Raw genomic sequence first — 27,306 nt, 5'->3', positions numbered from 1 at the left:
TCTGATCTTTATTCAAACTAAGCTGGTGGTAAGAAACTTGAAAACAGAACAATCCCCACTAAGCCATATAGCACAAAATAACCAAGGATAAGCTGGGCCATAAAGGGACGCTTGTTTGATCCAAAGCCTTCTATCCATACATGTCCTACGTACCAATAAAAGGGAGGCAATGATGTAAAGAATCGAATAATCACTTGAACATGCATGGATGTAGTAGCAAAGAACAATAGAAACAGCCACAAATACATAAAGACAGATAATTTGGAACTAGTAAAAGAATCATATTCGGGCTGCTTTTTTGTTTGTCTTGCTCCTAAAGTCCAGAACCGCAAATGATCGTACTGAATGAACGTCTTGAGACCCAATATGCTTATCGTGATTATTGGGGCTGCCAGTAAAAAGTTGGGTATTTGCTTAATCTCATAGTAAGAAAGAAACCCGTTACCCCTAGGTGATACAACAGATAAGCAATCAGATATAACTTTGCTTGACTTACCAATACTCTTTCTGAACAAAAGAATACAAGAGTGGTAGTTTATCCGCACACCAGGGTCGATCTAAACTACAGAACCGAGTGTAGCCATAATATTGAAACAAACCAAATCCACTCATTGTCAATAGAGTATACAGCATGGCTTGAATCAGGCCTGCTATCAAATCCTATTGCTTCATTAATCTCTTACCAACATCTATCACTTTGTTATTACCTTGCGTTGATGTATGAACCGTAACCAAACAAGATCATAAAAGAAGAAGCCCGAGTAAATGATAGCATTTGAACGAGCAGCAGAAGCCATACTCCAAATAACAGCTGCTTTCAAATACTTTCTTTGAGTAACCCATTTCATACCAACAAAGCTTAATAACGCAAAGATGGATTCTGTATAAAAAGAAGACATAAACATAGCAGGTGGTGATAGACAGAATGCGATGGCAGTAACATTGGCTAATGCCTTTTTTTTGGGTAATAAGGTCAATGTTAACCTACATTCATAAGATTTAGATACAAATGGATACAACACAATCCTTTTTACTCATATAAAGCACCTGCAGCCAAAACGAACGACACATTGGCAATCGTTACACCAGATAGCAATAAAGCGTATTTTCTTCCCAAGATGGATTCAAATGGAGAAAACACTAAGAAAGATTAGTCTGGCTTCTTTTTTTTTTTTTGACATGCATTCATACCTGTGTTTGTTAGTAGACGTGCCAAAAATGGCATCAAAGGAAAAAAAGCAGTCTCTTGTTCGTACACATAGCCTTGTTCTGCAATATGTAAAAAATAAAGTGCGTCCCATCTGAGGAAGGCAGTTAAAAGGCCATGACCACCCAACTGAATCTCGGCCGAGGAATCATAACTTCCTGTAGACAAATAAGTTAGAATACCTAAACTTAGAGTGAAGAGACGTGAAGCTATGGCAGTAGCATAAACTTCTTTCATTGATAGTCACTAACACGTAAAAAGGGGGGAAGAGAGGGAGTATGCAGTTTAAGACTATATACAGAATAACTTTTTTTAGCCAATCAGATAAAACGGGGTAACCATTATCATAGTAAGCAAAAGATCTGCATTATGTATCCTTTTTCTCTCTTTCTCTTATCTTTGACTAAATGGAGGGACATACAATGCCAGGACATACTATGTCAGATCATGATATGTCAGATCATGATATGATATCCAATTGTGCAATGAATGTAAGCCATATATATCTATTTGTCATACACTTATTCATAATATCTGTAGATGCTTTTCAACTGGCAAGTAAAAGATATATGCATTGTTTTTGAGTGGTGGCACATTCATACTGCAGTTGAACTACTGCTGTCATGCATTGCTGTTTTTATGATTGCTGCCGGATATGAATATTTACGTGTATGGTCAAGTCAATTAGACGAACAATGGTCACAAGCAGAAAAGAAACGATTGATTGAACAACAAACGCTTATGGTGGGCATAGAAGGAGACGAAGAAGAGACAACACCTCATCCTTCAAACAGTGTTGGATACGCTAGAAAAGAATGTTTAGTAAAAAATCGTGCTGCTCAACGTTTTGGCAAACAACACATTGTGCAGTCTATTTTTTATGCTTTATTGGTTGCTATTAGTTTCTGGCTGATGTTGGTGTTTATGACATATAATGGATATTTGATGATTGCTATTATTTTAGGCTCAGGATTTGGACATTTGATGTTTGGTAGACAATCAAAAATGAACCGTAATATTCAATGCCATTAACAAAACCTTCATTCTCCTTTTTTTTTTCTCCTTGTCTCTTTTTCTCCTCGACATGTGGCCTCTTTTTTTTTCTTTTTTTTATGTATATAATAAAGGGTCAATTAATCGTTAACATGGTCTAAATATCATTATTTGAGTAAAAAAAAAATATATATATAAAAGTGGGGTATAAGAAAGTGATTTAGGGATATTGTCGCCATGAAGGGTCAATTACACCAAATGAATTGGGTAAAGTGATAGACATGTTATTGTGTGAGACATTTTCACTGGCTGACATGGATATGGTTCGATTATAGCTGCTGCTTAGAACAGGATTATTGGCCACGTTAGGGAACTGATTATTGACATCACTAAACGATGTAGGATCATAGAAATCAGATGTATGAAGATAAAATGTTCGGTTGTTGACAATAGAGGAAACATGGTCGTCTACGCCGAAGGTTTCCAGCTGGTTTTTTGGGTGTGCAGGCTCCATGAGTCTCGGTTGATCACGTCCATAGATTTCACTGCTACTCATTCCATGAGACCCGCCAGTAGATCCGTCTGTTTCTTGTCTTGGTTTTTCGACAAATCTGATCTGTGTGTTTGATCTTTTAGGCGGTTCAACAGGTTGATCGTCTCGTCCATTAAACCAATTGATCCAGCGTTCAAGGGCTGTTTGGTCGCTTACTTGGAACATAAACGTAAGGCCGTCGTCTGTACGAACACGGAATACATAATGGTCTTTGTTGTGTGTATTGATCATTTCACAATGAGTATAGTTATAGAGAATAGCACTGTGTCCAGATTTCTATATATCAAAATAAGTTTTTTTTGTATGTATGTCAATATACACTTACGCTAGAGAGAATAAAAAAGCGCTTGAGAGGTACAAGCACAATATGCTTTAATTCCCAAATCGACAAAAACTCAAAACGAGCCATTTTCTTGACGGGCAAAATACCTTCATGCGCTTTGACAGTAAAATCAAACATGTTCTTTGCCACCAAATTTAGATTAAGGCTGTCGTCTGGGGAAGAAGAGAAAGGCTGGTGTGTTAACTGTGCTTGACTCTCCGTGTTCATGCGATATAAACTTAATTTTTTGTTGCTCTTGAAAATGTAAGATACAATCAAGATAAACTTGGGAAGAAACAAGACAATGATAGTGAATGTTGCTGCAAACAAAATACTTGCAATCTTGAGGTAAGTCGAGATCAAGTAGCTTTCGTTTGCTAAAAAGAAGCTTGGACTGGCAACAATAGCGGCTAGACCTGTATTACTATACAGAAACCCAAAAAAATTAAGTTTGTTGTTACATCAATTGTTTAAATTAATACTTACTAACTCACATAGGCAATTTGGGTCGCTTCTGACCATTTGCTACCCACATTGCGTGTCTAAAAAAAGATCGCGATAAAGTGTGAGACAATGTATGTGCGCGTGAAGATCAAACCGAGTACCTTAAATGCTAACAGGGCGGAAATAACCATCAAGATAACACACCAGATCAAGGCAATAAGTTCAGCAATATTGAAGTTGTGCCAGCTGCCTACTTTTGCAGTAGGGTATGTGCATAACCAACAATAGCTTGAAGTCGAGATCATCACATCAGAAACTGAAATAGGAAAAATAGCGTACCAGATAATCAGAGGTAAAAGACCAATGATACCAAAAAAAGCTACTATACGAACAAGATAATAAGATTTAAGCCTTGATGTTCTTACAGTAAACACGTTTTGGAAGCTGCAAGCGTGAAAAAATGGCTATTAGTTTATGCGTCATTGTCCAGTTTACTTACATTCTATAGATTCTATACAAACAAAGTTAGTTTAAAACAAAAAGAGAATTATTTACCATACCTATAATTTTTGGCTACAATACTGCCTATAACCAATACGAACCCAATCATGAGAAAGACTTGCCTAAAGATACATTTTGCAGGACTAGGTTTTTCAATGTAGAGAGCAACGGCTACATAAGTTAAGGAGAGACCAGTCAATTGAAGACAACAGAAAATAGGACTTGCCACCATGATAGACTTCAGGCCGCGGAACCAAATAATTAAGAACATCATCAACAAAGCAGCTAATAGGCCGAAAGCACAAATAGTAATGATGATGACACCAGTAGCTTCGTGGGTTGTGGGGTTGAGAGCTGTGGTCATATTAGTAAACATAATATACTGAAAGTACACTGTGATACATTACATGATTTGGCCACCATATCAGCTGGCTTTTCCGTGGTATGACCAAGATAAATAATGCTAGTGTTTGGCATGAATTCGAAATGATTTAGCTTTACAGTAGCGTAGGGAACGCTAGTACCATTCAGCATGTAAAGAATTTGAAAGTATCTATGCATCTCAGCATCAGTAACATGCTTGTATGTATTTTTTCTAATTTACCCTGATTCCAAATCGCCTATTTTTTTGTTTTGTTCACGTATTAGTAATGTGGAGTTTGTATCAGGAATTTATTTACCTGTGTCTGAAAAATTCATCAAACCTATAAGAAAACAATTAACAAAGCGATGATGATTGTACAACCAAAACATTACCTGCTGGACCTGTGTAATTCAAGTTGTAAAATTCTGGAGTCATTCTTGAAGAATTAAAGGTGCCTTTGCCTAGATCAGACAAACCAACACTTCGGCCACCAGGATAAGTGTCAAGTGCCTATTTAATTCAAAAGGGGTTAGAACAATACACTTGATTATATACTCCATATTTCATACATGGTTAAGCCCGAGAGCAAGTAATTCAGCACATGCGTATGCTTGTGGTGCATTATAAGATAAGCCTGTAGTGTTCCATTCACGAGCATCACTACTGTAGCACAAGTCAATTATAAGGGTCAAGAAGTTAAGCTGAAAAAGAGGGGGGGTGTCTTACAATTCTTCAGGAACACGTTGATCTTTCCAAATTTGGTTTAAACGGTCATACGAAGGTTCACCAGTTACTGGAAAAAGAAAGTTAATCAATGAAACAAGCACTGCATAATAATGCTTCCTTACAGTCCCATAAGCCGCTTATAAACATGAGTCCATCATAAACGGCCAAATCTTCCGGAGTTTTGGCGTTTTCTTGTAGAACAGGTGAAATATCATTGGTGACAATCCATACCCAACCTTTTGTCAATAAGCCCATGTGTCTATTGAAGGAAAGTCAGTCGGGCCAGTGCGATAAATCAAGCGTTCTACCTTGCTTTATTCAGAATAGCAACTTGGTCGCTGGTAGTCGAGTCAGCTAAAATAACAATACGAGACCCTGAAGACTCTAACAACGAAAGGGATTCTGCGCATAAAATTTTTTGACTCAGCATTCATATCTCGTTTTTTTTTTCTTTACCTTCAATCTCTTCGTCAGTTAGACTGTAAAGTGGTATATTAGTCATGGCCTGAATCTTGTGCTTATTTGCTTGTTGTTTCATTGTATTGAGCACTTGTTGACCAACAGCATCATTCGTATAGATAATGGCAAACATGCCCCAACCCATACTGTCAACCCAATCAACAAGCGATTCTCCATAGAGTGAGACACTACCAACTGTTCGGAAGAAGTATGGATAAATGGATTTATCTGTCAGACTGTAAGAAGCAGAAGCGCATGAGCATTGTGGAATTTGCTTGACACCTGTGACTGATGCAATAGCTTCTGTCATAGTGGAGATCATATCACCTATAACTGCACTATAAAAAGAAAAGAGCGTAAGCATATATTGCTCTTTGAACATAAAAAGGCGATAGAATATATTTACTTGACATTATCTTGCACCATTTTGACTGCTGTTAATGATGTTTTGCCTGGATTCTTTTCATCTGAATAGTATCGAGTGAAATTCAATTCTACATCTGTATATAACATCAGTGGATTTCCTCCTTGATCATATATTATGTACCACTTAAAATGTTGCTTTTTCGAATTGAATCGGCTGCAAGTTGAATGGCTACTTCGCTCGTAACGATCATGTCCTTTAATGCGGGATCTTCGGCTACAACATCGGATGATTTGGGAAATGAGATACCTATGTTGTATGTTGGCTTTGTTGCTACTGTTGTTGTTGTAGCTATACTATTGTTGATTTGTCCAATTGTCTGTGATTGTCCAATATACAGCCATGATATAAGTAAAAATAGAGTAAATAGCATTCTAACTCTTTTTCACTTATAAATGATGATTTGGAACAATGTACTAAAAAAAGAGAGAAAAGGAAAAGCAATGAAAAAAAAACTACTTTATAGATTTGAAGCTACGAATATCACTTTTTGTAACCATCAACTTGACTGAGATACTTTGCCTTGTTCTACAACAATATGCGGAGTTAGTGGACATTTTCCCGAAATTATTGGCCTTGAATATTTACTTAATGTATTGTGTTGAATTAATCATGAACTTTTGAGTTAATATGCGCAAAATAAAAGGTACATGATATTTTTGTTAAGATTTTCTCGCTCTATCAATCTTGGCTTTTCTCTTGAGTCGCTTCATTTATGCTACTTTCTTAAATAAAACGGATTTTTATCATATCTTTCTTTTTTCTTTTTTGATAGAATACAGCTTCAATTTTTTTTTAAAAAAGGAAGGGATTTAACTTATCTCTCAAAAGCTTAGTGCTTACCATTTATTTTTTCTTGTCTTTAGTATATTCTAGAAGGGTCTTGTAGCACCAATCTATTTTTCAAATTGTTTTTTTTTGTATATAAAATGTTCCTGAAACTTGATTGACACTCTTTTGTTACTGTATTGCAGCTGTCACTGCTAAATACAACACTAAATCATAAAAAAGCAAATGTGTTATACTTTTTTCGCTCTATAATTCATTTCTAAAAGCGTAAACCACCACTTGACATAAAAAGCACTGCCTAACGTCTAAATAAAAAATGAAAGAGCAAGTCGTTTTCTTTTGGCATAGAATTATTTTCCTTAAGGATATCATTTATTTATTTAAATATGGTTTATTGGATGCTACAATTCTTTGCTGCTTTCTTTTTGCTATCTGTTGTACCATAATGCATAATTTTTGTCATGTCTCTGTTGTTTGTTTGTGGTCGATTTAATTTCTCGGCTGCAGGTTGATACCCTTTTGATGCAGCCTTTCCAAAATACTCTAACGCACGTGGGAAATCAGGTGTGACACCTACGCCATCCTCATAATACTTTCTATACAAGACTGATAAGAAAAAAAACAGATGACTTGATATTTACCCTAAAACAAACTCTGCTTGACAAAACCCAAGATCAGCGGATTTCTTGCACCATTTGAAGGCTGCTTCTTTTTGTGCAGCCAATAGACCTGGAATACCTTGACAATACAGACGCGATAAGTTAAGCATGGCTCCTGGATGATGGACTTCAGCTGCTTTCATATAACATTGATAGGCTTGCCAAATATCGCATAATTGACCCAACATACCACCCTCAAAGACTTGTCCCATAAAGTACATGGCATCAGGGTAGCCATAATGTGCCGACTTTTTTAGATATTGAAGAGCAAGACTGTAATTGACTGTTTCTTTTAATTTGGCTTCTTTGATGGATTTCTGATCACGAGCACTATAGATAGACATGAGCGTTTTTTCTATAAAAACATGTATACTTGCCTTTGAATGCCTATGCGTTCAAACTCATTGGCATAAACACATCCCAGCACAAAAGCAGGTTCTGCGCACCCGATTTCGTCCATATCAGCCGCTTGTTTTAAATAAGCCATGCCTCTAGGAATATCTTTGGATGTCTTTAATTGGCCACGTAAGAAAATTTTAGCCATTTTCTACAGAAGCGCTCTAGTCAGTGATGCTATAATTACACAAACACAACTACTTGCATATACAGATAGAGCATGATTCTCTTTAGCCCCTTTTTCAAAATATTCAATGGCTTTGGCAAACTGTCTTCGTTTCTTCCATAACTGTGCTAGTTCGTAATGCGCTTCTACCCAGCCACCTTTGGAAGCGCTTTGAAAACATTTCAATGCCTTTGATTCATTAGGTCTTTCATAGCCTTGGAGAACACAATCATGTGCTTTTTTGCAACCTAACAAATACCAGCGACCTTGGATATAGAGCGCTTCAGGATAACCTGATTTTGAAAGTCTTTCTATCCAGAACCCAGCTTCTTTAAGTAATCGGTATCTTGTTTGAACTGGTGTCTCATACATGTCTTTTTTGTTCTGAGAAGATACTGATTCATCATCGTAGGAGTAAGAACGCAAGCTTTTATCATAAAGTTTAGATATCTGGAGTAAGTATTTGGCATAGGTCATTTGTGTATCTTTGTTTTTGGTCTTGAAAGCCATACGACGGTACAATTTTATATTCGAACGAATTTGAATTAAGCTATACGACGCAATACTCAGTGGTTTATGTTTGAGCGACTGGAGAAATTCATCTTGATTAGCTATTATTTTCTGTTGTTCTTCTTGTTGTTTGACAACAGCAGGTGTCTCTTTCAATTGCTCACTAATTTCATCAGGGACCCGCGCAGTAAAGACAGACACGGTTGGTACAGATCCAGTAGAGATACGATTGATTTGGTGCTTTCCACTTGAACGCTTTGTACCCCAAGGAGAAGGAACGCCTGTCGATCCTGCGCTTGGTTGGTCAAAATACTTTTCTGCAGCGGAAAATGAAATCGTAGGATCTTCATCTTGTCCATGGCCTGTGGGTTTTTCGGTCATTGGCTCAAGAACACGAGATGGATGTGAATCCGTTAATGTAATGTTAGACATTTGTTGTTCCTCTGAAGAAGAAGGTGAAGGTGTGGTTATGGTGCTTGTACTTGGTACCTTGAGCGGCTCCAGAGACCTATCTTGATCCACCGACTTTATCACTAATGTATTTAACTTTTGCAGTAACAAAGAAGCAATGGGGCTCTCTTGATCAATTTCTTCTTTTGATACTTTGCGTTGAAGTGCTGATGGCTCATCAGGTTTCTCCAAATGCTGAACTTTGTTGCGTAAAGGTGCAGGAGCGGTCTCTATTTTTAGACTGTCGGATCGCTGGATATTGGTACCTTGCAAATGCTGATGCGCGGGTGCTTGCCAACTTGGATGATAACCATACATTGGCGTATAATCCGATTGCTGTACAGGATAGTAGTAATAAGGCTGTTCATATACGTGGTAAGGATAATAAAGTTGGTTTGGTATGACCATAGAAGGATCCATGGTACGATTTTTATCTTGGAAAATAGGGTCTTGTATGGGACGAGGGGATTCGACAAGATCTACGCTGTCTGTGATTTTATTGCCAGTGACAGTCGTCCATGATGGACCAACAACAAGTGTTGAGTTTCGGTTACTGTTCGGAACTTGTGGTAATGGTTTTTTGCTTTCCATTGTTGCATTCAATGGATCTTGGGTGACATTGAGCATAAAAATCAATTCAATTTGAACTTACCTTGTAATTCTATTCCATGTTGAGATATAGTAAATGTATTGGTCATAGGCATTTTTATTTTTTAAAAAGAGAAAAAAAAAGTAAGCAAAACTTGAAATAGATAGTAGTAAATTAGACAATAACATGTTCCAAATTTGTAAATGAGAGATGTTTTGATGTTTTTGACTTTTTGGAAAGTTGTCACACTTTATTTTGCAGAAAGAAAAAAAGAGAGAGGGAATATATATCGAAAGAGAAAAGGTATGTGTTATTATGTATAAATATATATAAAATGAGTGGGAATGGGTATACATCATAAGCTTAGTTGCTAGTAATCATGTTGTCTTGAAAGTAGCATTTCTCACACATACGTTGTTGACGAGTGGCTAGTACGCTGACAGATTCTAATATGCCTTCAGGATCTTGCAAGATATCAGAAGGGTTTAAAAAGACCTTGTAAGGCGAACATTTATCGCAAACAACCAAACCACATTTACGACAATGATGTCTTCTTAAAAGTAAGCCGAATTTTCGAACACAAATACGACATGTTTTGGCGTTTGTGTCTGATTCCCAAACTCGTGTATGCTGTTGTTCTTCGGCTGTAAAGAGATCGACCGAGTTGAGCTGTTGAGGTGAAGCTGCCCAATGCACAGTGCGACCCTCTGTAGCCGAACTTAAACTGTTACTCCATGGGTTGGTATTGGTCGATACAACATCGTCTAAATCAAGCGTTAAACTAGGAGGTTCAGTTATTGAGTTGGAAGTTTCAAGCTCTCCAATCTTAGTATGAAGTTTTTCAATATGTGCTATATAAGAACGAACTAAAGTAGACGCTTGATGTATTCTAAACTCATTGTCATCGGCTATACAACCTTATCAATTTATAAATCATATACACACACATGCTGACTTACTCTTGATAGCTTCTGATAGAATATCAATGGCTTCTTTATACTTGGTAATATCTTGTCGCAATACTTCAGTATTACTTGTGTCTAAATCGGAATTCATGTCTGACTTGACAGACTGGATGACTTTCTCGGCCTTGAGCAGGTAATCTTGGTCATCTTGTGAATGGCCGCTTTCTTCCTCCTCTTCTTCCAAGTCGTTGGCAATTGTCATATTTTCACCACGATGACTTCCCTTGGTCAAGTCCATTCGGCGCTTCATAACGCGTACCCATCGTCTTCTTCTTACCCAATTATACCCACTTGTAGGAGCCACAGGTGTCCAAGCGGGATCTTCATCCGAAAATGAACGAGCATATTGCCAGCCTGAAGTAGGATCCACGCGAGGATCACTATAATCAATCTGCCAATCTGTCAACCAAAACCAGTTGGACAAATTACTGATCCGATGATTATTCGTGCTTGTGGCAGGCAAGACAACCATCTCTTTAGAAGAAGGCTCGCCTGAAGGATGAAGAGACCATGGACCACGCGTATCCGCTTTGGTCAAGTACGCTTCACTAAACTGGGGACGTGAAAGACCCAACAGAGAAGTAGAACGCTGGTTTTCATGAAGAATCACAATGACTGTGACATGGAACTCTAAAAGATCATAGGTTGCACCAAACATAGAAGCACGCTTGTTGCCGGGATTCAAAACGCCTAACATGATGTTGAGTAGGAGTGTGGCAGATAGTGTTGTGCTTACCTTCTGTGTGTTGAAGATGCCACCATTTACGACCTGCTTTTTCCAACATTTCACAAATATATGATTCACCTGCAGCTGCACTCACATCATAAGCAGCTTCACCAAAATTGTTCTTGATGAGCGGGTTTGCGTGTGCTTCATCTAATAAATATTCTACAATGGTCATATAACCTTTAGAAGCAGCATTGACTGAACATCGTGACATTAGATAACTTTTTTTTTTTTTGGGCTACACTTACTGAGCGGAGTATGACCCATCTTGCTTCTAACGTCTACTTTAGCTTTTCGATCTATTAAAAGTCGAACAATTCGAACGTAACCTCGTGAACAAGCATTATGAAGTGCAGTCCAACCATCTTTGTCTTTATGGTGGATATTGGCATTACTGTCTAACAAGTATTCTACTACATGATAATGACCATTATAGGCTGCTTTCAAAAGAGCCGTCTAAACAAGATATCAGTACTCAGCATGACATTACGTCTAACTTGCCTCTCCTTCTTTATCTGTAGAGTCTACGCGTACAGCATATTCTTCCACGAGGCATTCAATAATTTTCAAATGCCCTCTAGAAGCAGCAAAGTGCAAGCAAGTTAATCCGGTAGCGGGATGAGGATCGTTGACAGCTTTGAGTTGGTCAGGCACCATTTGCAAAAACTGTCTCAAGAGAGCCAAGTTGCCAGAGAGTGCTACGGATCGAAGTGTCTTGTGTTCTTTGGATTTGCTGGCTGTCTTTTTGGGTGCCTGAGAAGGAGGCGGGATATGAGGTAACTTGATAAACTTATTGTGTGCATAACCATAGTATTTATGAACTTCTCCAGGTACGGCCGGAGTGCAAAAATCTATCACGGTTGTCATGTATCAGGGGTAAAGAAGAAAAAAAGAAAAAGAGAAGGAAAGAAAGAAAAAGCTGTCTATTTGAAATGCTTGTATACATAAGGAGAGGCTGGTGTAACCTGCCTGTGTTTATTTTTCTTTGATATATACATATTCATGGTTTTACTGGGCTTGTAAAAGAAAAAAAAATAAATTAAGACAAAACAGAATCATGTTAGTACAGTAAAAAGTGATTTATCCTGTCTATAATAGATATCATTCTGCTCATTTGTAAAAGAAATCCTATGTAAATTCTTTAGACAAAGAAATGATAAATTCAGGTACCGTTGTCAAGGAGATCAAAGTTACCATCGCAACCGCGTCGCTAGAAAGACAACCAAAGGAGTTCCCTTCTACTTTCAATAAAAAAGTAAAAATGACATGTGTTTGTTTATCTATTCTTTTTTGTATATAGATCTAGAGTTGCACATACGCTATGGCAAGGATTGAAATTCCGTATTCAAATTTAATCAACGCCCACGAGCCGCTTTCTTTTTTTTTCTCCCTCTTTTTCTTTTTCTTTTTTTGTTTTTTCTTTACCAGAAAAAGACAAATTTTCTTTATGACTTTAATGACCAACGATAACACTGAAATAACTACGCAACAACCTGATGTGGTTGACCAAGAAGCACTTCGAAAACAATATGAAAACATGTCTTATAATGAAATGTCACAACGTATTGCCGAAAGCTATAAACAACTATCCGAAATCCTAGGCAATCGTATCAGCTTACCTACAGACAACGACACTTTGTCTTCAGCCAATAGCACAGCAGACTCCATACATGACTTTGAACAGGAAGACGAAAGCTCGATTATGAACAATCATGCACTTTCAACAGACCAAAAAAAGATCAAACTGAATAAACTGTTGATGAAAGCAGTGTCCAGTGGTGATGTTGAAAAACTCGCTTGTTTTTTACATCATCCTTTGGTGGATTTGGATGCTAAAGATGAAGATGGTACCACAGCCTTAATTTATGCTGCATGTTTTGGTAAATACGAAATTGCACAAGCATTGATTTCCGCAGGAGCCAAAATCGATGGTCAAGATGCACGTAAGTGATCCATTTTATCTCCTATTGAATGACTGACACGCTATATCATAGGTGGTTGGACTGCATTGATGTGGGCCACAACAAACAATCATGAAAAGATTGTTAAATTATTATTGGAAAATGGAGCTTCAGCACAAACAAAATCAGCCAAGGGACGTACTGTCTTTGATTTCGTCAAGAACGATGCTAAACAAATGGCAGATATTCTTGTGTCCAACACTAATCCTCGCGATAGCATTTCTTCTTTGACTTCCAGTATTTTAGGCAGTACTTCTTCTTCTACCTCTTCTAATGCAGGTGATGGCGATCGTTACTATCAATATTCTACTGAAGAAAACTATGAACACTTTATGACTCAAGATCAACAAACACGTCCTAAACTAATTGAAGAATTCTTAATGCAGACTTACAATCAACTAGATGATGATGATAATACAGAAGACGAACATGAAGATCAAGACGACGACGATGACAATGACAATGATAAGGATATTGAATTCAATTGGGAACGATGCATGCCTGATCAAATGTTTGTCTTTGCTGCAGATGATTTACCTTACATTCTTGATACAGTCATTACCAAGCTGACATTGCCTGTTCGTAATGTTCAAGAGATTTTCTTGCCTGCCAATGTTGTTTTTCTTAGTGCTCGATTTGCTCATTATTTCTCCAGTGCTGAATTGGCTGAAGAAGTTATGGAAGGTGCCTTGGAACGCATCAGTGCGAATATCAAGGTAAGAAACTATGTCTAATGAATACGAACACTTATACGATGACTAGAATAACACTCAAAATGTACACACCTTATCCTATTGGATGACCAATATGACTCGTCTCTTGTATTATCTCAAAAAGGACGCTGAATTGGTTGTAGCCACTGCCAAGTATCAACTTGAACTCTCTGAACTTGCCTCAGAAACCTACAATCATATTGTGACAGACATTGGCAAACGCATCACTCAAATCTTGGAACCAGCTATGCTTGAACATGATCCTATTCTTGGTATTATGGACGAAGTTAACTTTGCAGATGATTGGCAACGTTTCTTCCGTAGAAGTACAAGCAGTCGACGTTCTGAAGATATGCAGCGTAGTAATTCAAACACAGTGGATGTTCCTCTTCGTGTCTTGTCTCCCAAGACAATCACTCAGTTGTTTTCTTCCACTTATTATGTCTTTCAATCTTATGAAGTCCATTCAACCATTATTATTCAAGCCTTGGCTCAATTCTTTCACTTTTTGTCCTGTGAACTCTTTAACCATATCTTGAGCAAGAAAAAATATCTCTGTCGATCAAAGGCCATTCAAATTCGTATGAACTTGAGTGTGCTTGAAGAATGGATTCACCAACATCATTTACCTAATAGTCTGATTACTTATCTGCAGCCTTCTATTCAACTTACACAACTATTGCAGTGTATGTCTCAATTAGACACTGTCTCTAGCTTTCAATCGACTGTCAAGATGTTTAACGCCATTAACCCACTTCAAATTCGACGTTGTGTCATGAACTATCGATATGAGACACAAGAGACTCGTCTGCCTGAAGAAGTAGAACGTCATGTACAATTATGTGTGGAAGAAACACTGCGTATCAAACAAGCAAGACAGTCAAGATCATTTGAAAGAAGAAAGAGTATACCGCCTATGAGAAGATCTATGTCTGGCTTGGACAGTCCTACCATGAGCACATTTATGGGTTCTATCTTTAATAGTGGGTTACCTGCTACACCCACACGTCCTTCTTCTATTGAATTTATGCGACAAGAATCTTCAAAACACAAACGATTTTCTAATTCAACTCAGGAAGAAGAGGAGTATGATGAGCATGAAGAAGAAAAGATATACAGTAAAGAAGAAGTGAATGAAACCAAAGATTCTCGGTTTATGTTACCTTTCTTTGTGCCTACAACAGCTCAATTATCACATCAGACATTGATCAATGGTAAAGAACCAAGTTCATTGTTTCCTGTCATACCTGAAGATTGGATGGATAAACTCGATAAATCAGACTCATAATGGCCCATGTATAAAAAAAACATATCACCCAAAAAATGTATTCGCATATAAAGTAATCCTCCCTTCTTCCTCCCTCTCCTCCCCCTTTTTTTTATTCTCTTATACCCAACCTACACTCGTTCTTTTCTTTTCTTTTCTCTCTTTCTTATATTTATATATCTATATGGCACCTTTATGGACTATTTTATATGCCTTCTTACACTTTATTGGAAATAAAAAAAAATTAAATAGTAACAGTATATGATTGCTCGACAATATGGCTAACCAATACCAAGCTGTGATTGATGTAAATAGCAGCTACATCAAATATCATTTTTGTCAAGTAAACCTATGCTTTTATTCTACACAGTTTACGGTATTATGCTTTGGGGAACGTATTATTCATGGATCGAAAGCATGTAATTTTTATTTTTGGTTTCGAAAATCATGAAAAGATATTCTGTATGTGTATAAATGTTCTCTATTTTATTCTTCCTGCTTGTCTTCTTTTTTTGCTTCTACTTTCTTGCCTTCTTCTTCTGGTTTGTCTTCTTTTTTACTTCCTTTTTGTTCTTATTTCGTTTTTGACGTTTTGCTCTTTTCTTTGCTGTACGCTCTTCGTCTTCTTCACGTAAACGTCTTAGTTTTTCAGTATAGGCTTCTTTTTCTTTTTCCTATTCAACACTAAGCATATACATACTTTTATGATATACTTGCCTTTCTTTCTTCTTCTTCCATGCTTTTTAGTCGAGCATATTCTCTTCTTCTTTGAGCTCGATAGACATGAAAATCACCACTACCAGCACCAGCACTAGAACCTATGATGCTGTGAGTCTATATTTTGTATTATTCTGGTTTTACCTGCTACATTGCGCACAAAATCTTTGGGTGGAGCAATAAAAGGTCGTCCTTGTGTTCTTTCTGGAATCGCGACAGGTGTATCGATCTTTTCAAATAACCGATTGAGTTGTTCTTGTTGCTTTTGTTGTGGTGTTAAATTGTGTCTATTCTTTCTTTGTTCTGTTTCATTATCGAGTGGTGGAGATGACATGATAACAAAAGAGAAAAAAAAGAGAGAGAGATATATATATAAAAAATGAACTTGTGACTTTATTTAATCTTTCTTTAAAGGTACAAGTTGAACTTCAACAGGTTGATCTTTACGAATAATGAAAATCTCAAGGTTATCACCTGTATAAATATCGCGTTCTGTAGCAGAAGTAAATGCATCCTTTACAATTCGAAGTGCTTCATCCAATTCCATGTCTTCAAATGCAACATTTTCCATATTCTTTTTACTGACCTATCATAATACGATAAGATTTTACTTGATGACTGTAATAAAAAGCTTACTTGATTATCCAAGAAGGGTTGAATCAATGCAGATGCTGAGCCATTCGCACGACACTTTTCACGTTCAAATGATCCAATAGCATCATAAGCATAAACAGCACCACGACCCTCTTCATCAACACCACCTAAAACACAAAAACTATAATAAGGGAAAAATCGTCTTTGATACAATGTGATGGAAAGCATTTGTGCTAAGGCAGTGACAGACATGTCTTTTTCATGATTGAATTTATACCACTTGTTCTATATTGAATATCATCATGCATCCATAACAGTGGCTTACCTTGAGTCTTTGATCAAGTACTTTCTTCAAAGTTAAACCATCAGCATGAAATCCATTCATAGCAATAGCTGCTGTTTCTGTTAATTTATAGGCTTTGGGTGCATATCTTGAATTGATGCTGTAACCAGTACTTTGTCTGGTGTCAGAAGCAATCAAACAAAAATCCTTTCCTGCAATAGCCAAGGAAGTACTATAGATGAGGTTACTATCTGTTTGGTATATAGTTATTTCTTTTACCCTCCATTGTCATCATAAGGCTCGAATCTATGTTGCATAGGTGCTGAAGTAGTTTCCATTGAGTTGAGTGCGTAATCCATACTTGACATAAGAAATAATAATAATAATAAAAAAAAAAAGGACGCGCGGCAAGCTCTTTATTTTGTTTGGCTTGCTCATCAGGATAGCCAATCCGTGACGTCAAAATATTCAATATCCGCAAGTGAGAGACAGAGAGAGACGCGTGTCTAAGCAGAACAAGACACACCTTTTTTTTTTTATCTTTGATATAACCTAATGAACAGATTCGTTTCAAGATACTCCTCTTCGCCTTTGACGTTGCCTAAAGAAGAAAGCTTTGGTCAACTCTGTGGTCAATGGGATGCTGCTCAAGACTTGGCTTTCCCTGCTTTTGATATTCCTGCTATCCATAACGTAAGTCATTTGTTTTCTTTGGTATATTCACATGCTCTATGCTTAGCCTGTCGATTTCTTAAAAAGTGTCACTGATGAATCCTCACCTGAATACAAAATCAAGATTCAACATGGTACTACTACACTTGCTTTTCAATTCCAAGGAGGTGTTGTTGTCGCTGTTGATTCAAGAGCCACCATGGGCAACTATATTGGTACGAATGCATCTCCACAACGATAGAATGACTCACTTTAGACACTAGGTTCTCAGACAGTAAAGAAAGTAATTGAAATCAATCCTTATTTATTGGGTACAATGGCTGGTGGTGCAGCTGATTGTTCTTACTGGGAACGTGAATTGGGAAGACGTTGTCGTCTACATGAATTGAGGAATAAGGAACGTATTTCAGTGGCTGCTGCATCCAAGTTATTAGCTAATATGGTCTATTCCTACAAGGGCATGGGATTATCTATGGTAAGTCAAAGTGATAAAGCAACAGTCATACTGATGTTTAACACTTTAGGGTACTATGGTCACAGGTTGGGATAAATCAGTAAGTACATCAAATACAGACACAGTAGAGACTTATCCTTGATGACAGGGTCCAAATCTCTTTTATGTTGATTCAGATGGTACAAGATTAAAGGGTGATATTTTCTCTGTCGGTTCTGGTTCAACATTTGCTTATGGTGTTCTTGATACTGGTTATGATTTTGATTTGTCTGTCAAGGATGCTCTTGAACTCGGTAGAAGATCCATTTACCATGCTACACATCGTGATGCCATGTCTGGTGGTTCAGTTAATTTGTATCATGTTACTGAAGAAGGTTGGACATACCATGGCAATCATGATGTTGGTCAACTTCATTGGGATTACCAAGATGGTATTGTTAAAGACATTGTTTAAATAATAATAAAAAACTCTCTTTATATATATATAGACACGTCTTTTTTTTTTTTAGTTTTCTTTATTTTTTTTTATCATGTCTGATTTAGAAGCATGGGTTGATCAAGTTCTTCAAATCGATAGTTCAAAAAATAGACAGGATGTCTTGGTTGATTTGAAATATACAAATAGTATAGAAACAACCATCAATCGCATATTGGATGGTCAAGTAAAGTACTTAACAGAATAAACAACGATGCTCATGACTTTTTCTAGTTTCTTCAAGGCACTACGCGCGATAAGACCATGATCATCCTTGATTCCGATGACGATGACTTGCCTACGGAATCTCCCAGGTAACTTATTGTTATTGTTTGTCTTGTGTGCTTATGGTTAATGTAGGAAAGCGATATCCAGTCCATGGACTGAACAGCTTGATGATCTACCTTCTTTATCCACAAAGAAAACATGGAATGATGTCGATGGTCTTGACAACCAAGCAGATATCGAAATCCTTTCTTCTTACTCAGACAAGCAAGCTTCTTCCTTAAGTGTGCGTCAACCTAAAGCATGGCCTGATGAATTTGATTCACCCGTTCAACAAACAAAAACATCCTTTATTGAGTTGGATTCGTCATTAGGTCTGGATTCACCTGTGCATCAACGTAAAGCATCGTTTGATACCGATCTGGATCCTTTGTTTGATATGGACGATTCAACCAACAATGACTTGGATCATGATCTTGACTTGGATAGTTTGCCTACCAAGGGCAAGACATCGATGAATGCCGTTGATTTGAATTCTTTACCACAGGATGATCTCACACTTGGACAACAAGACTCAGACGATGACGATTTACCTTTATTGTCCACGACAGATTTTTTGATGAGTTATTGACTCAAAAGAGACCTACACCTGTGGTTCAGATTGAAGATGATGATCTCGTCATCGTCGATCGAAAGGGAAAAAGAAAAGCAACCACACCAACTGCCTTACTGGACTCACAAGAGAACTTGACACCTAAAGAAATAAAGAAACGAGTGACCGAAGAAAGAAAACGACAACGACTTGAAGCAGCTCAAGAAAAGAAGAAAACCACAGCACTAGAGAAACAAAGACTGAAAGAAAAGAAACAGCTGGAAAAGGAGCGTACTGCCCTGTTTGAAAAAGAGAACAGAGTACGCAATGATCGTACTAAAGTCTTGCAGGAAATGTTGGTCGATATCCATCCTGATTTCTTGGCTTCTAAAGCAGGTCAGTTAGTTGAACGCGTCTTATCTGCAAAAGAAGCCACAATTCAAGACTTGACAGACCATGAATTGTTACCGAACTATACGATTGGATGGCGTCGTCAATGTCGGTCTGAATGGGATAGTGATAGTCAGACATTTGTTCCTTTAGTCTCGTCTAAAATAGTCAAGGAACCTGTTATTTTGGTCTATTTGGATACACTGACATTGATTAACCATGTCCAGTCAAACACATTAGATGCATGGATAGACCGTTTAGAACGAGATAGAGACTATCAGATCATGCTTTTGATTGAAGGATTAGACCATTACTACAAGAAGAAGATGTTGATCAAACGAAGGCAATTTGCTTCTCAAGTGCTAAATACAGAACCCACACAAAAGAGAAAGAAACACAACAGCCTAAACCAAGCAATTGAAGAAGGACCTGGTCGAGAAGAAATAGAAGAGAGCCTGAATTATCTTCAATGGATACGGCATGTTATGTTGGTCACTACAAAAGATGAACAAGACACTGCAAGTTGGATAGAGAGTCTGACAACAGATTTAGCTCTAAAGAGATACAAGTCTAAAAACCTCAATACGACTTACAAGATCAGTAAATCAAGCCATGATCCTCAAGATATATTCTATACCATGTTGCAAGAAGTACAGCTATGTACGCCTGCTATTGCATCCAGTATTATGCGTGCTTATCCTACCCTACAAGCATTAAACAAAGCCTATGACAGAACAACAGAAGATGCTGAACTATTACTGGCTGATCTTGAAGTAAAGCACATCCATGCTATTTGAATGTCAATAACACTTTTTTGTATAGGTTGAAAGAAGCGCATTACATATAAGGGATCGCAATATCAATAGAGTGATGTCAAAGAAGATCTATAATATCTTTAATAGTCATGATCCTGAGCAAATTATTTATTGAATGTCATGCTTTGGGAACACACACCATAAAGGTCGATGTCGCTTAGAATTCAAACTCAGATCGAAAGGCATTCAAGTTATGCTGATCACATTCTCTTGCTAAATCTTCTCTATGCATACTGTAACATATAATATCAATAAAAAGTCTTTTTTCTTTAAGAAAAAAAAACACTTACCTTGACATTAACATACGCAGACTGGACCAAATATTATCACTCATACCACCAGGAACAGGTATATGTTGGCCGTGTTCATCAATCATCACAGAGCCACCTGCTCCATTACTACCATCATTTGATTTCTGAAGAGCCAAGGCAGTCAGTAAATGTTCTGCTGCTTCACGTTGTTGTCCTAGGTTAATACAGCTAATGGCCAGATTGTATCGTGCACGGACGTAGGTAGGGCTGATTTCTAAAGCAGTAAAATAAGCATCAATGGCACCTGCTGCATTACGAGAATTAGCCAAAGTAGCACCCAACTTATTCCATAGTAAATAGTCTTGAGGTTTACTGGTCAATGCTGCTTTAAAGCAATCAATTGCCTTGTCATACTCTTCAGATACATTGAACAAAACACCCAGACCCACTTGTACATCAGCATCCATTTCTTCACCAGGAGAACTACGGGCTGCTTCAAGAAACATGTTGGTAATATAGCCATGACGGCCTTCAGGTCCCATCTTGTCTTTGCCTGTTGCAAGGTGTCTGTATCGATCATGATTGGCTATCCATTGCTCTAATGCATCATAAGCATCTGCCCGGCAATTTTCGTTTGTATAACTGACAGCCAAGGCAAGCCAGCCGTCCAATAAGCCTGGGTTCATGGTCAGTGCTTGTCTGAGTGCAGCAATGGCAGCACCATCACGCTCGTTTTCTTGTTGACGCAGACCCAGTGTCTTCCAAGCATTGGCATCGGATGTTTGTAACTGTGTCTTGGCCTCTAAAGCCAAGATAGCATCTGCTAAATGATCGCTGTGTATACCCTGATCAATCAATTCGGGTTGTAACAGGTAGGGATTCTGCGTTGAGAAATGGTACGTGTTGTATTCAGGATTCGTGGCACGATAACCCATACCTTGTTCAGGTCGAAATTGTTCCCAATCCTTCTGCATGGCATCCCAAGCATGGTCTTGAGCATTTTTGAGATGGGCAATGTTCTTATTGTACTGTTCTACCCAGTCTTCTTTATCGGCTGCTTTTGTAAACAACGTCTGCATATCTGCGGGATACTTGTTGAATTCAGCCGACCATTCACCCGGCTGTTGATGTTGTTTATGTTGTTGATGGAATTCGTCTGTCCAGCCTCTTTCTAGTTTGGTAGCAAACTCGGTTGACCACATATTACCTTTACTGCCAGCATGTTGTGTGAATTCAGTGGTCCAGTCGCCTTCTTTGTCTTTCTGGAAATCAGAAGCCCAATCATGGCCTGATTTTGTCTCGACCATTCTATCGCCTTGAATAGCCACTTCGCTGTCTCGTAATTGACGCATCAAATGCATGAATTGAGATTGTTTAAATTTAGGGTTGTTTTCTATATCCACAGAATCCAACAACATGCCTGCTGTCTTGGCTAATGCTTCATTGTCTGTACTGGCCATCACTGTCTTTTCCTCTTGGGCTTCAAATTCAGTTGCCCAGGATGATTCTTGTGCTGTAAATTCTTGTTCCCAATTCACTGCTTGAGGTGTTCCTTGTCTTGCTTGATCAAATGCTTTTTCAAACGCTTCTCGTTCTTGTGCATGAAGTACTTGGTTTCCTTCGAATGCCTCAAAATCCTTATGCCAATCCACTGGACCTGCTATGCTGGATATCAGTCTATCGTTTCTAGTTTATTTGTATACCTGGTCGTTGATGCTGCTGATAGATCTTTTCAAACTCATTCATGGAATGATGTGCGGGTTGCTGATGTTGCATGAAATCCTGAGTCCAATCAGGTTGAATTCTATCTAATTCATGATGAAGACCATTGAACTGAAATACGTTGGTTGCTGGTCTGTCCATGTTCATTTCATCACGAAAGAACTCATCTGCCATCTTGTGACTGGGTTACTATGGGTGGATGCAAATCAATACTTACCTGTGATCCTTGCATAGGCGCTTTCATAGTCTGTCTTGTTCTAAATCCAGCCTGATGAACTGTAAATATTCTATAGTGTACTTTATCCTACCTTCGAACTTTCGCCTTGTTGTTCTGGTCCAAAACGATCCTAGAGTGTAATTCAGCATCCTATTGTCTGCATACAGTCTTACTTGTTGAAGTGATCTATCTTGACCTAATTGCTTTAATAATCCTGACATAGGATTGACAGGCCCACAGTCTGCACCACTCATAAAAGACATTGTATAAAAAAAGAAACAAAGAAAAGAAAAGAAAAAGGAGTTGTGTGGATATTTTATTAGTCATCTTATCAAGTCCGATAGCATGTGAGATTAACTTCTCAAAGCACCGTCCAATCGAATCACAGTACCATTCAGCATAGGATTATGAATGATTTGCATGACTAAGTCAGTGAATTCTTGAGGTACACCATATCGATGAGGAAATAAAGAAAATGGAGCCACCACATCATGAACAGAGGATCGACCCAGAATAGGTGTATCTACACCATGGATAAGTCTTTATTATTATTATTATTTTGAACTCACCAAATGGACCTGGTGCAATACTCATCACACGAATACCAAACTTGGATAATTCTCTAGCCATGGGTAATGTCAATCCAGCCACACCAGCTACCCTAATAGTGAATACATTTTAGATGATAGGCTTGTATCTTACCCTTTGAAGTACCATAGCCTACAGTCGTACCATCTAGACCAAGAATAGAAGATACAGTGATGATCATGCCCCTTTCACCATCTTGATTCATAGGCGTATTATTCAGTAGTATATTGGCTACTTTCTGTGCTACACAATAGGTACCCAGCAGATTGATTTTGATGATATGTTCAAATTGGGAGTAACTCGTTAATGCATGATCAGGTCCATAGCCTTCTATGGATTTAGGTGGATAGACAACACCACTACAGAGAATAGCACCAGCCAATACGACTTGATTAAAATGCTGTAGGGTATCAGCAAGAGCACGGTCTACATGTGCCTATGTCAAGTGTGTCAACGAAAGGGGTTTGTGTGTTTTCTACTTTACTTCATTTGTTACATCTGTCATACCAGGAAAGAAACACTTTTGAGACCCTAGTTCAGTAGCTATAGTCTTGCCTCGATCCATATTGATATCCAATATCTAACCATAGTTGTCCATTAAACGTATATTTTAGATATAGACACTTACAGACACAAACCCACCTTGTTCTACAATAGAACGAACAACATGTTCACCTAACCCACTTGCACTATAACAAGTTCAATAAGATACATAAAACCTTTCTCTCACCCTCCAGTCACAATGAATAAATAACCTTGAATCTTCATATGAGTGAATTTTTTTTTTTTTTATTTATTTATTATATATATATACAAATCAAGCATCTTTTGTTCGCTTAAAATGGTAAATTTAAGGAGTCTATAAATCCATTCTTCTAGAAGCTGTTCTTGTGTAAGAGGCCAAATGCCATTCAACATCAGCATCTGTTAGATCAACTGTACCCAGTCTAATTTCGTAGGCTATTGACATGTTATTTCATTGATATCATCTTATAAACACTTACGTCGCATCTCAAAACGAGGTCCAACTTCTGCTAGTTCAACTTGATTTGCTGCTTTCACATAAACATGATGTCTATAGTCTGTTAGAAATAATAATCCAACATGATCATCTAGTTTAGTTTACCTAAATGAGATATAGTCATTGTCATTACAGAAAGTCATCACACGCTTTGTGTCATCTTTAGGGACAGGAAACAAATATTTCAAAATATTGGTAATCTAATGGATATCAGTACACTTTCTTAATAGACTACACTTTACTCTTGCACCCAGTTTAGAATTAAAGTTTTCGAATATTAAATGAGGAAATGCTTCAGATACAGTGCCTTGGTCTTTAATGTCATGACGAAGCACAACGTTATGCAGAGAGAAATAACATGTAGGACCATAAGGAAAATGACTGACGATCATACCATCTAAGAGAAAAAGGATTTAGGTATGATTTCTTGGTGTGAATTTCTTCTTACCTGGTTGACCACGGTGTTCATGCAAGACGATCAGATCTGTTACTTCATTTGCTCTACAAGCCTCTACAATTTCCTTCATCACATGACCACCACGATTGATACGTTGACTGTTGGGAAACACAAGACGCATTTCTTTAGAAAATTGTTGTAAACGACTACTAGGATCACGGGAAGTAGTGATCAGGATCTTGGGATCATAAACACCTGCACGAGCATATTCATCATCTTCATGGGTGGCAGGAGCTAATCAAGACAATAAGTAAAATGCTGATCATGGATAAATTTACCTTCTTGAGCTTGATCATAACCGAGATCTTCTTTGGATGCCTTGTCCATGTTTCTCAATTCAGTGGGAATTTGCTTACCCTCTAGTTCATGAGTAAGTCGAGATAGTAACCAGGAAAAAGTGACTTACGTTCAAGAGCTTCCTTGATCTTTTGTTTACGTTCATAGATGGTACGTTCCTTGGATTCAAGGGATTTTTTGTAAAGATATTCTCTACGAAGACGGGTGTTTCTGCGGATCTATAGTTCAACATACAGTTTAGCCATAGTTGGTACAAAGGCATGATCAACATACCATGTGTCTACTGTATAAATATGCTAAAAAGAAAAAAAAATGTGAAGGATTGGCTTTGGTCAAAAGAAGAGGTAAAAAAAATGTGACTGTCCTGCCTGAATGAAGAGCCTCAATTTTTTGTCTGAAAGTCTCAAATCAATGATTGCATGCAAACTATGATTAGATGACTTTTTTCTTCTACAGTGTATTAACAAAAGCTGTATGTATCTGTTTTCTAACTTGAATGATATAAAAACTGATATATTTTCTTTGGAGAATTTTTGAGAAATGAAGCAAAATCGATTCTATTAGTTAAATCTCTTTAAAATAATACCGTAATAGAAAGTACACTTTTCTCAGTAGTTTCTGTGTTTAAACGTGATGGCAGCATTAGTCTTCGACCTACAAAGTCGAAAAGAAGTATCTAATCGGACTTTGAATATGTAGGCCATGAATGAAGGCCTTTGGTCAAAATGGATTTGTGGCCATTTTGCCAATGTCAGCTTTTCTTGCTTAAAACAGCACTAGAAGTATTCTATAGTATTCAGAATAACTTCTAGATATTTATACTAACTAAAAAAATTAATTTGGCAGTTTTTATTGACTTAAAAAAGTAGTACTTAAGCCTTTTAAAGTGAATAAATCATTATCTTTAAACGTTTTCTGTTTGTGATGCATAATTCCATGTATCTACAGTATGAAATCATCTCTATTTATCTTGAGTGATTTATCTTTTCTTGTTTTAGAAGAGTAAAAAAAAAATTGATCATAAACATGTCTTTTTACTTTCGCTGTAAACGGGAAATGATTAACATTCTCTTACGAATTTCTTCAGTGAAAGCATCAACTATTACTCTTTAATATTCATAGTTAGTTCAAGATAATTGCCTCTAAGCTAAAGACATTTTACCGTGCATAGCCTTGCAACCCGATTTTATATCCTGCTATCAGTCGAGTTGCTTTATCCTAATGGGTTCATGACAGAGTCTATAAACCGCTCAAATCATTTCTAGCAAAGATCAAGATTATTCTCACTTTTTATCATTTTTATCTTGACCATTTGAGTTACTTGCTAGGCCGTTAGTATTGACTTAAATACTTTTTATTTGACTTCTTGGATATAGATATAAGAAAGTCATTTGTATTTAATCTTTTGTTTTCTCTTACTTTAAATCAATTGTTACTTAATGATGTATTGTTTATTACCCATAATCTCTTCTTGCTCTGCACTCTGTTATATACAGCGTTGGCATAAAAAAAAAGAAATCTCCCGAAATACCAAAAAACAATTTCAAACCAAAAACATATTGGAAACGTCTCACGAAATCCCGCGGGAACGAAAAAAAAATTACGCCTCATAGGGGGCTCGAACCCCTGACATTGAGATTAAAAGTCTCACGCTCTACCAACTGAGCTAACAAGGCTTTTGATATTAAAATTTGCTACTTTAAAACGGCTCAAACACAAAAGTTTCCAAAAAAGATTTTCCCATAAATAGCCACCCCTTTACACTTAAAAGGAAATCAATCTAAACACGTCAGCAGGATACTTAACAGATTTGCCATCAAACTTATCATTTTTTTTTTGAGAAAAATTAAACTCTAGGAATTAAGCAATTCACAAGTATAGGCAATATTTACATTAGACTATAAAAAAGAGCAGAGAATAGAAGGGATATGAACCAATATAGGATTGTTCGACAATATGGCTAACCAATACCAAGCTGTGGTTGATGTAAATAGTAGTCACATCAAATATCATTTTTGTTAAGTAAACAACCTATGCTCTATTCTATACAGTTTACAGTGTTGTGGCTCAGGAACTTATTATTAATGAAAAGATATTCTGTATGAGTGAATAAATGTCTTGCCATTTTTCAGCAAAGACAATTCTGTTTAGATTCCTACTGATCTTCCAAATGATAAAGTAGTAAAGAATAAAAATAGACCATTTATCAAGTGAAAAGATACATGTTGTTCTTTATGAAGATGTAGTAATTCGATAAAATATTTGTATTGCTTATGTAACATGGATTAAGACTGTAGATTGACACCAGTGTTGGCTTGTTTTTTTTTGTTCATACAAAACAGCTTAACAGA

At 37.2% G+C, this 27,306-nt stretch overlaps 14 protein-coding genes and 1 non-coding gene across 15 annotated transcripts; 4 read left to right on the top strand and 11 right to left on the bottom strand.

Moving 5' to 3' along the window:
* Positions 1–17: 17 nt before the first annotated feature.
* B0P05DRAFT_591555 (GPI mannosyltransferase 2) lies at positions 18–1,444 on the bottom strand (the record flags this gene model as incomplete). The annotated part of the gene is made up of 5 exons (XM_051582915.1): positions 18–447; positions 497–660; positions 708–984; positions 1,035–1,140; positions 1,192–1,444. The coding sequence occupies 5 exons, from the start codon at positions 1,442–1,444 to the stop codon at positions 18–20; spliced, it is 1,230 nt and encodes a 409-aa protein (XP_051430298.1).
* A 200-nt stretch (positions 1,445–1,644) lies between these two features.
* Positions 1,645–2,239, top strand: B0P05DRAFT_591554 (Ctr copper transporter; the record flags this gene model as incomplete). The annotated part of the gene is made up of 2 exons (XM_051582914.1): positions 1,645–1,698; positions 1,748–2,239. The coding sequence occupies 2 exons, from the start codon at positions 1,645–1,647 to the stop codon at positions 2,237–2,239; spliced, it is 546 nt and encodes a 181-aa protein (XP_051430297.1).
* Positions 2,240–2,300: 61 nt separating this feature from the next.
* Positions 2,301–6,408, bottom strand: B0P05DRAFT_561128 (periplasmic binding protein-like I). Its single transcript, XM_051580452.1, has 17 exons — positions 6,117–6,408; positions 5,976–6,069; positions 5,567–5,907; positions 5,419–5,512; positions 5,233–5,369; positions 5,111–5,177; positions 4,954–5,047; positions 4,777–4,894; positions 4,701–4,724; positions 4,625–4,640; positions 4,428–4,573; positions 4,080–4,374; positions 4,019–4,030; positions 3,681–3,963; positions 3,562–3,617; positions 3,079–3,499; positions 2,301–3,029 (listed from the first exon to the last, which is right to left on the bottom strand). The coding sequence occupies exons 1-17, from the start codon at positions 6,364–6,366 to the stop codon at positions 2,421–2,423; spliced, it is 3,057 nt and encodes a 1,018-aa protein (XP_051430296.1). The 5' UTR covers positions 6,367–6,408; the 3' UTR covers positions 2,301–2,420.
* A 724-nt stretch (positions 6,409–7,132) lies between these two features.
* Positions 7,133–9,745, bottom strand: B0P05DRAFT_561119 (uncharacterized protein). The gene is made up of 4 exons (XM_051580451.1): positions 9,616–9,745; positions 8,043–9,571; positions 7,819–7,988; positions 7,133–7,771 (listed from the first exon to the last, which is right to left on the bottom strand). Exons 1-4 carry the CDS (start codon positions 9,665–9,667, stop codon positions 7,420–7,422), a joined length of 2,103 nt encoding a protein of 700 aa, XP_051430295.1. The 5' UTR covers positions 9,668–9,745; the 3' UTR covers positions 7,133–7,419.
* Positions 9,738–11,540, bottom strand: B0P05DRAFT_303384 (FYVE zinc finger-domain-containing protein). The gene is made up of 3 exons (XM_051573480.1): positions 11,493–11,540; positions 10,512–11,442; positions 9,738–10,469 (listed from the first exon to the last, which is right to left on the bottom strand). Exons 2-3 carry the CDS (start codon positions 11,212–11,214, stop codon positions 9,916–9,918), a joined length of 1,257 nt encoding a protein of 418 aa, XP_051430294.1. The 5' UTR covers positions 11,215–11,442; positions 11,493–11,540; the 3' UTR covers positions 9,738–9,915.
* An 83-nt stretch (positions 11,541–11,623) lies between these two features.
* Positions 11,624–12,198, bottom strand: B0P05DRAFT_303373 (uncharacterized protein). The gene has a single exon (XM_051573479.1). It carries the CDS (start codon positions 12,109–12,111, stop codon positions 11,737–11,739), a length of 375 nt encoding a protein of 124 aa, XP_051430293.1. The 5' UTR covers positions 12,112–12,198; the 3' UTR covers positions 11,624–11,736.
* Positions 12,199–12,643: 445 nt separating this feature from the next.
* On the top strand, positions 12,644–15,415 carry B0P05DRAFT_518073 (uncharacterized protein). The gene is made up of 3 exons (XM_051575718.1): positions 12,644–13,187; positions 13,239–13,921; positions 13,968–15,415. The coding sequence occupies exons 1-3, from the start codon at positions 12,692–12,694 to the stop codon at positions 15,204–15,206; spliced, it is 2,418 nt and encodes an 805-aa protein (XP_051430292.1). The 5' UTR covers positions 12,644–12,691; the 3' UTR covers positions 15,207–15,415.
* A 144-nt stretch (positions 15,416–15,559) lies between these two features.
* On the bottom strand, positions 15,560–16,257 carry B0P05DRAFT_561109 (uncharacterized protein). The gene is made up of 2 exons (XM_051580450.1): positions 16,047–16,257; positions 15,560–16,003 (listed from the first exon to the last, which is right to left on the bottom strand). The coding sequence occupies exons 1-2, from the start codon at positions 16,234–16,236 to the stop codon at positions 15,888–15,890; spliced, it is 306 nt and encodes a 101-aa protein (XP_051430291.1). The 5' UTR covers positions 16,237–16,257; the 3' UTR covers positions 15,560–15,887.
* A 12-nt stretch (positions 16,258–16,269) lies between these two features.
* B0P05DRAFT_561104 (nucleophile aminohydrolase) lies at positions 16,270–17,171 on the bottom strand. Its single transcript, XM_051580449.1, has 4 exons — positions 17,059–17,171; positions 16,822–17,011; positions 16,539–16,775; positions 16,270–16,488 (listed from the first exon to the last, which is right to left on the bottom strand). Exons 1-4 carry the CDS (start codon positions 17,145–17,147, stop codon positions 16,300–16,302), a joined length of 705 nt encoding a protein of 234 aa, XP_051430290.1. The 5' UTR covers positions 17,148–17,171; the 3' UTR covers positions 16,270–16,299.
* A 137-nt stretch (positions 17,172–17,308) lies between these two features.
* On the top strand, positions 17,309–18,388 carry B0P05DRAFT_561097 (proteasome component PRE2). Its single transcript, XM_051580448.1, has 5 exons — positions 17,309–17,472; positions 17,519–17,666; positions 17,715–17,926; positions 17,976–18,005; positions 18,054–18,388. Exons 1-5 carry the CDS (start codon positions 17,335–17,337, stop codon positions 18,357–18,359), a joined length of 834 nt encoding a protein of 277 aa, XP_051430289.1. The 5' UTR covers positions 17,309–17,334; the 3' UTR covers positions 18,360–18,388.
* A 35-nt stretch (positions 18,389–18,423) lies between these two features.
* On the top strand, positions 18,424–20,362 carry B0P05DRAFT_561094 (uncharacterized protein). The gene is made up of 3 exons (XM_051580447.1): positions 18,424–18,694; positions 19,217–20,109; positions 20,198–20,362. Exons 1-3 carry the CDS (start codon positions 18,645–18,647, stop codon positions 20,302–20,304), a joined length of 1,050 nt encoding a protein of 349 aa, XP_051430288.1. The 5' UTR covers positions 18,424–18,644; the 3' UTR covers positions 20,305–20,362.
* Positions 20,363–20,559: 197 nt separating this feature from the next.
* Positions 20,560–22,855, bottom strand: B0P05DRAFT_591546 (uncharacterized protein; the record flags this gene model as incomplete). Its single annotated transcript, XM_051582913.1, has 6 exons — positions 20,560–20,626; positions 20,693–22,313; positions 22,357–22,549; positions 22,593–22,643; positions 22,684–22,722; positions 22,766–22,855. 6 exons carry the CDS (start codon positions 22,853–22,855, stop codon positions 20,560–20,562), a joined length of 2,061 nt encoding a protein of 686 aa, XP_051430287.1.
* Positions 22,856–22,880: 25 nt separating this feature from the next.
* Positions 22,881–23,948, bottom strand: B0P05DRAFT_641330 (short-chain dehydrogenase/reductase SDR; the record flags this gene model as incomplete). Its single annotated transcript, XM_051583768.1, has 6 exons — positions 22,881–23,115; positions 23,162–23,248; positions 23,295–23,616; positions 23,665–23,760; positions 23,809–23,869; positions 23,911–23,948. 6 exons carry the CDS (start codon positions 23,946–23,948, stop codon positions 22,946–22,948), a joined length of 774 nt encoding a protein of 257 aa, XP_051430286.1. The 3' UTR covers positions 22,881–22,945.
* An 8-nt stretch (positions 23,949–23,956) lies between these two features.
* On the bottom strand, positions 23,957–25,304 carry B0P05DRAFT_561063 (anticodon-binding protein). The gene is made up of 8 exons (XM_051580446.1): positions 25,229–25,304; positions 25,065–25,173; positions 24,937–25,017; positions 24,650–24,892; positions 24,444–24,598; positions 24,307–24,401; positions 24,185–24,255; positions 23,957–24,140 (listed from the first exon to the last, which is right to left on the bottom strand). The coding sequence occupies exons 1-8, from the start codon at positions 25,229–25,231 to the stop codon at positions 24,040–24,042; spliced, it is 858 nt and encodes a 285-aa protein (XP_051430285.1). The 5' UTR covers positions 25,232–25,304; the 3' UTR covers positions 23,957–24,039.
* A 1,254-nt stretch (positions 25,305–26,558) lies between these two features.
* Positions 26,559–26,631, bottom strand: B0P05DRAFT_t109. Its single transcript has one exon. It is a non-coding gene; the product is annotated as a tRNA-Lys (tRNA).
* Between the last annotated feature and the right edge of the window lie 675 nt (positions 26,632–27,306).

This window comes from Gilbertella persicaria (genome assembly GCF_025201335.1).
Source record: "Gilbertella persicaria strain CBS 190.32 chromosome Unknown B0P05scaffold_60, whole genome shotgun sequence".
NCBI classification, from domain to species: Eukaryota; Fungi; Mucoromycota; class Mucoromycetes; order Mucorales; family Choanephoraceae; genus Gilbertella; species Gilbertella persicaria.
This window is presented reverse-complemented; position numbering and strand designations above follow the sequence as displayed.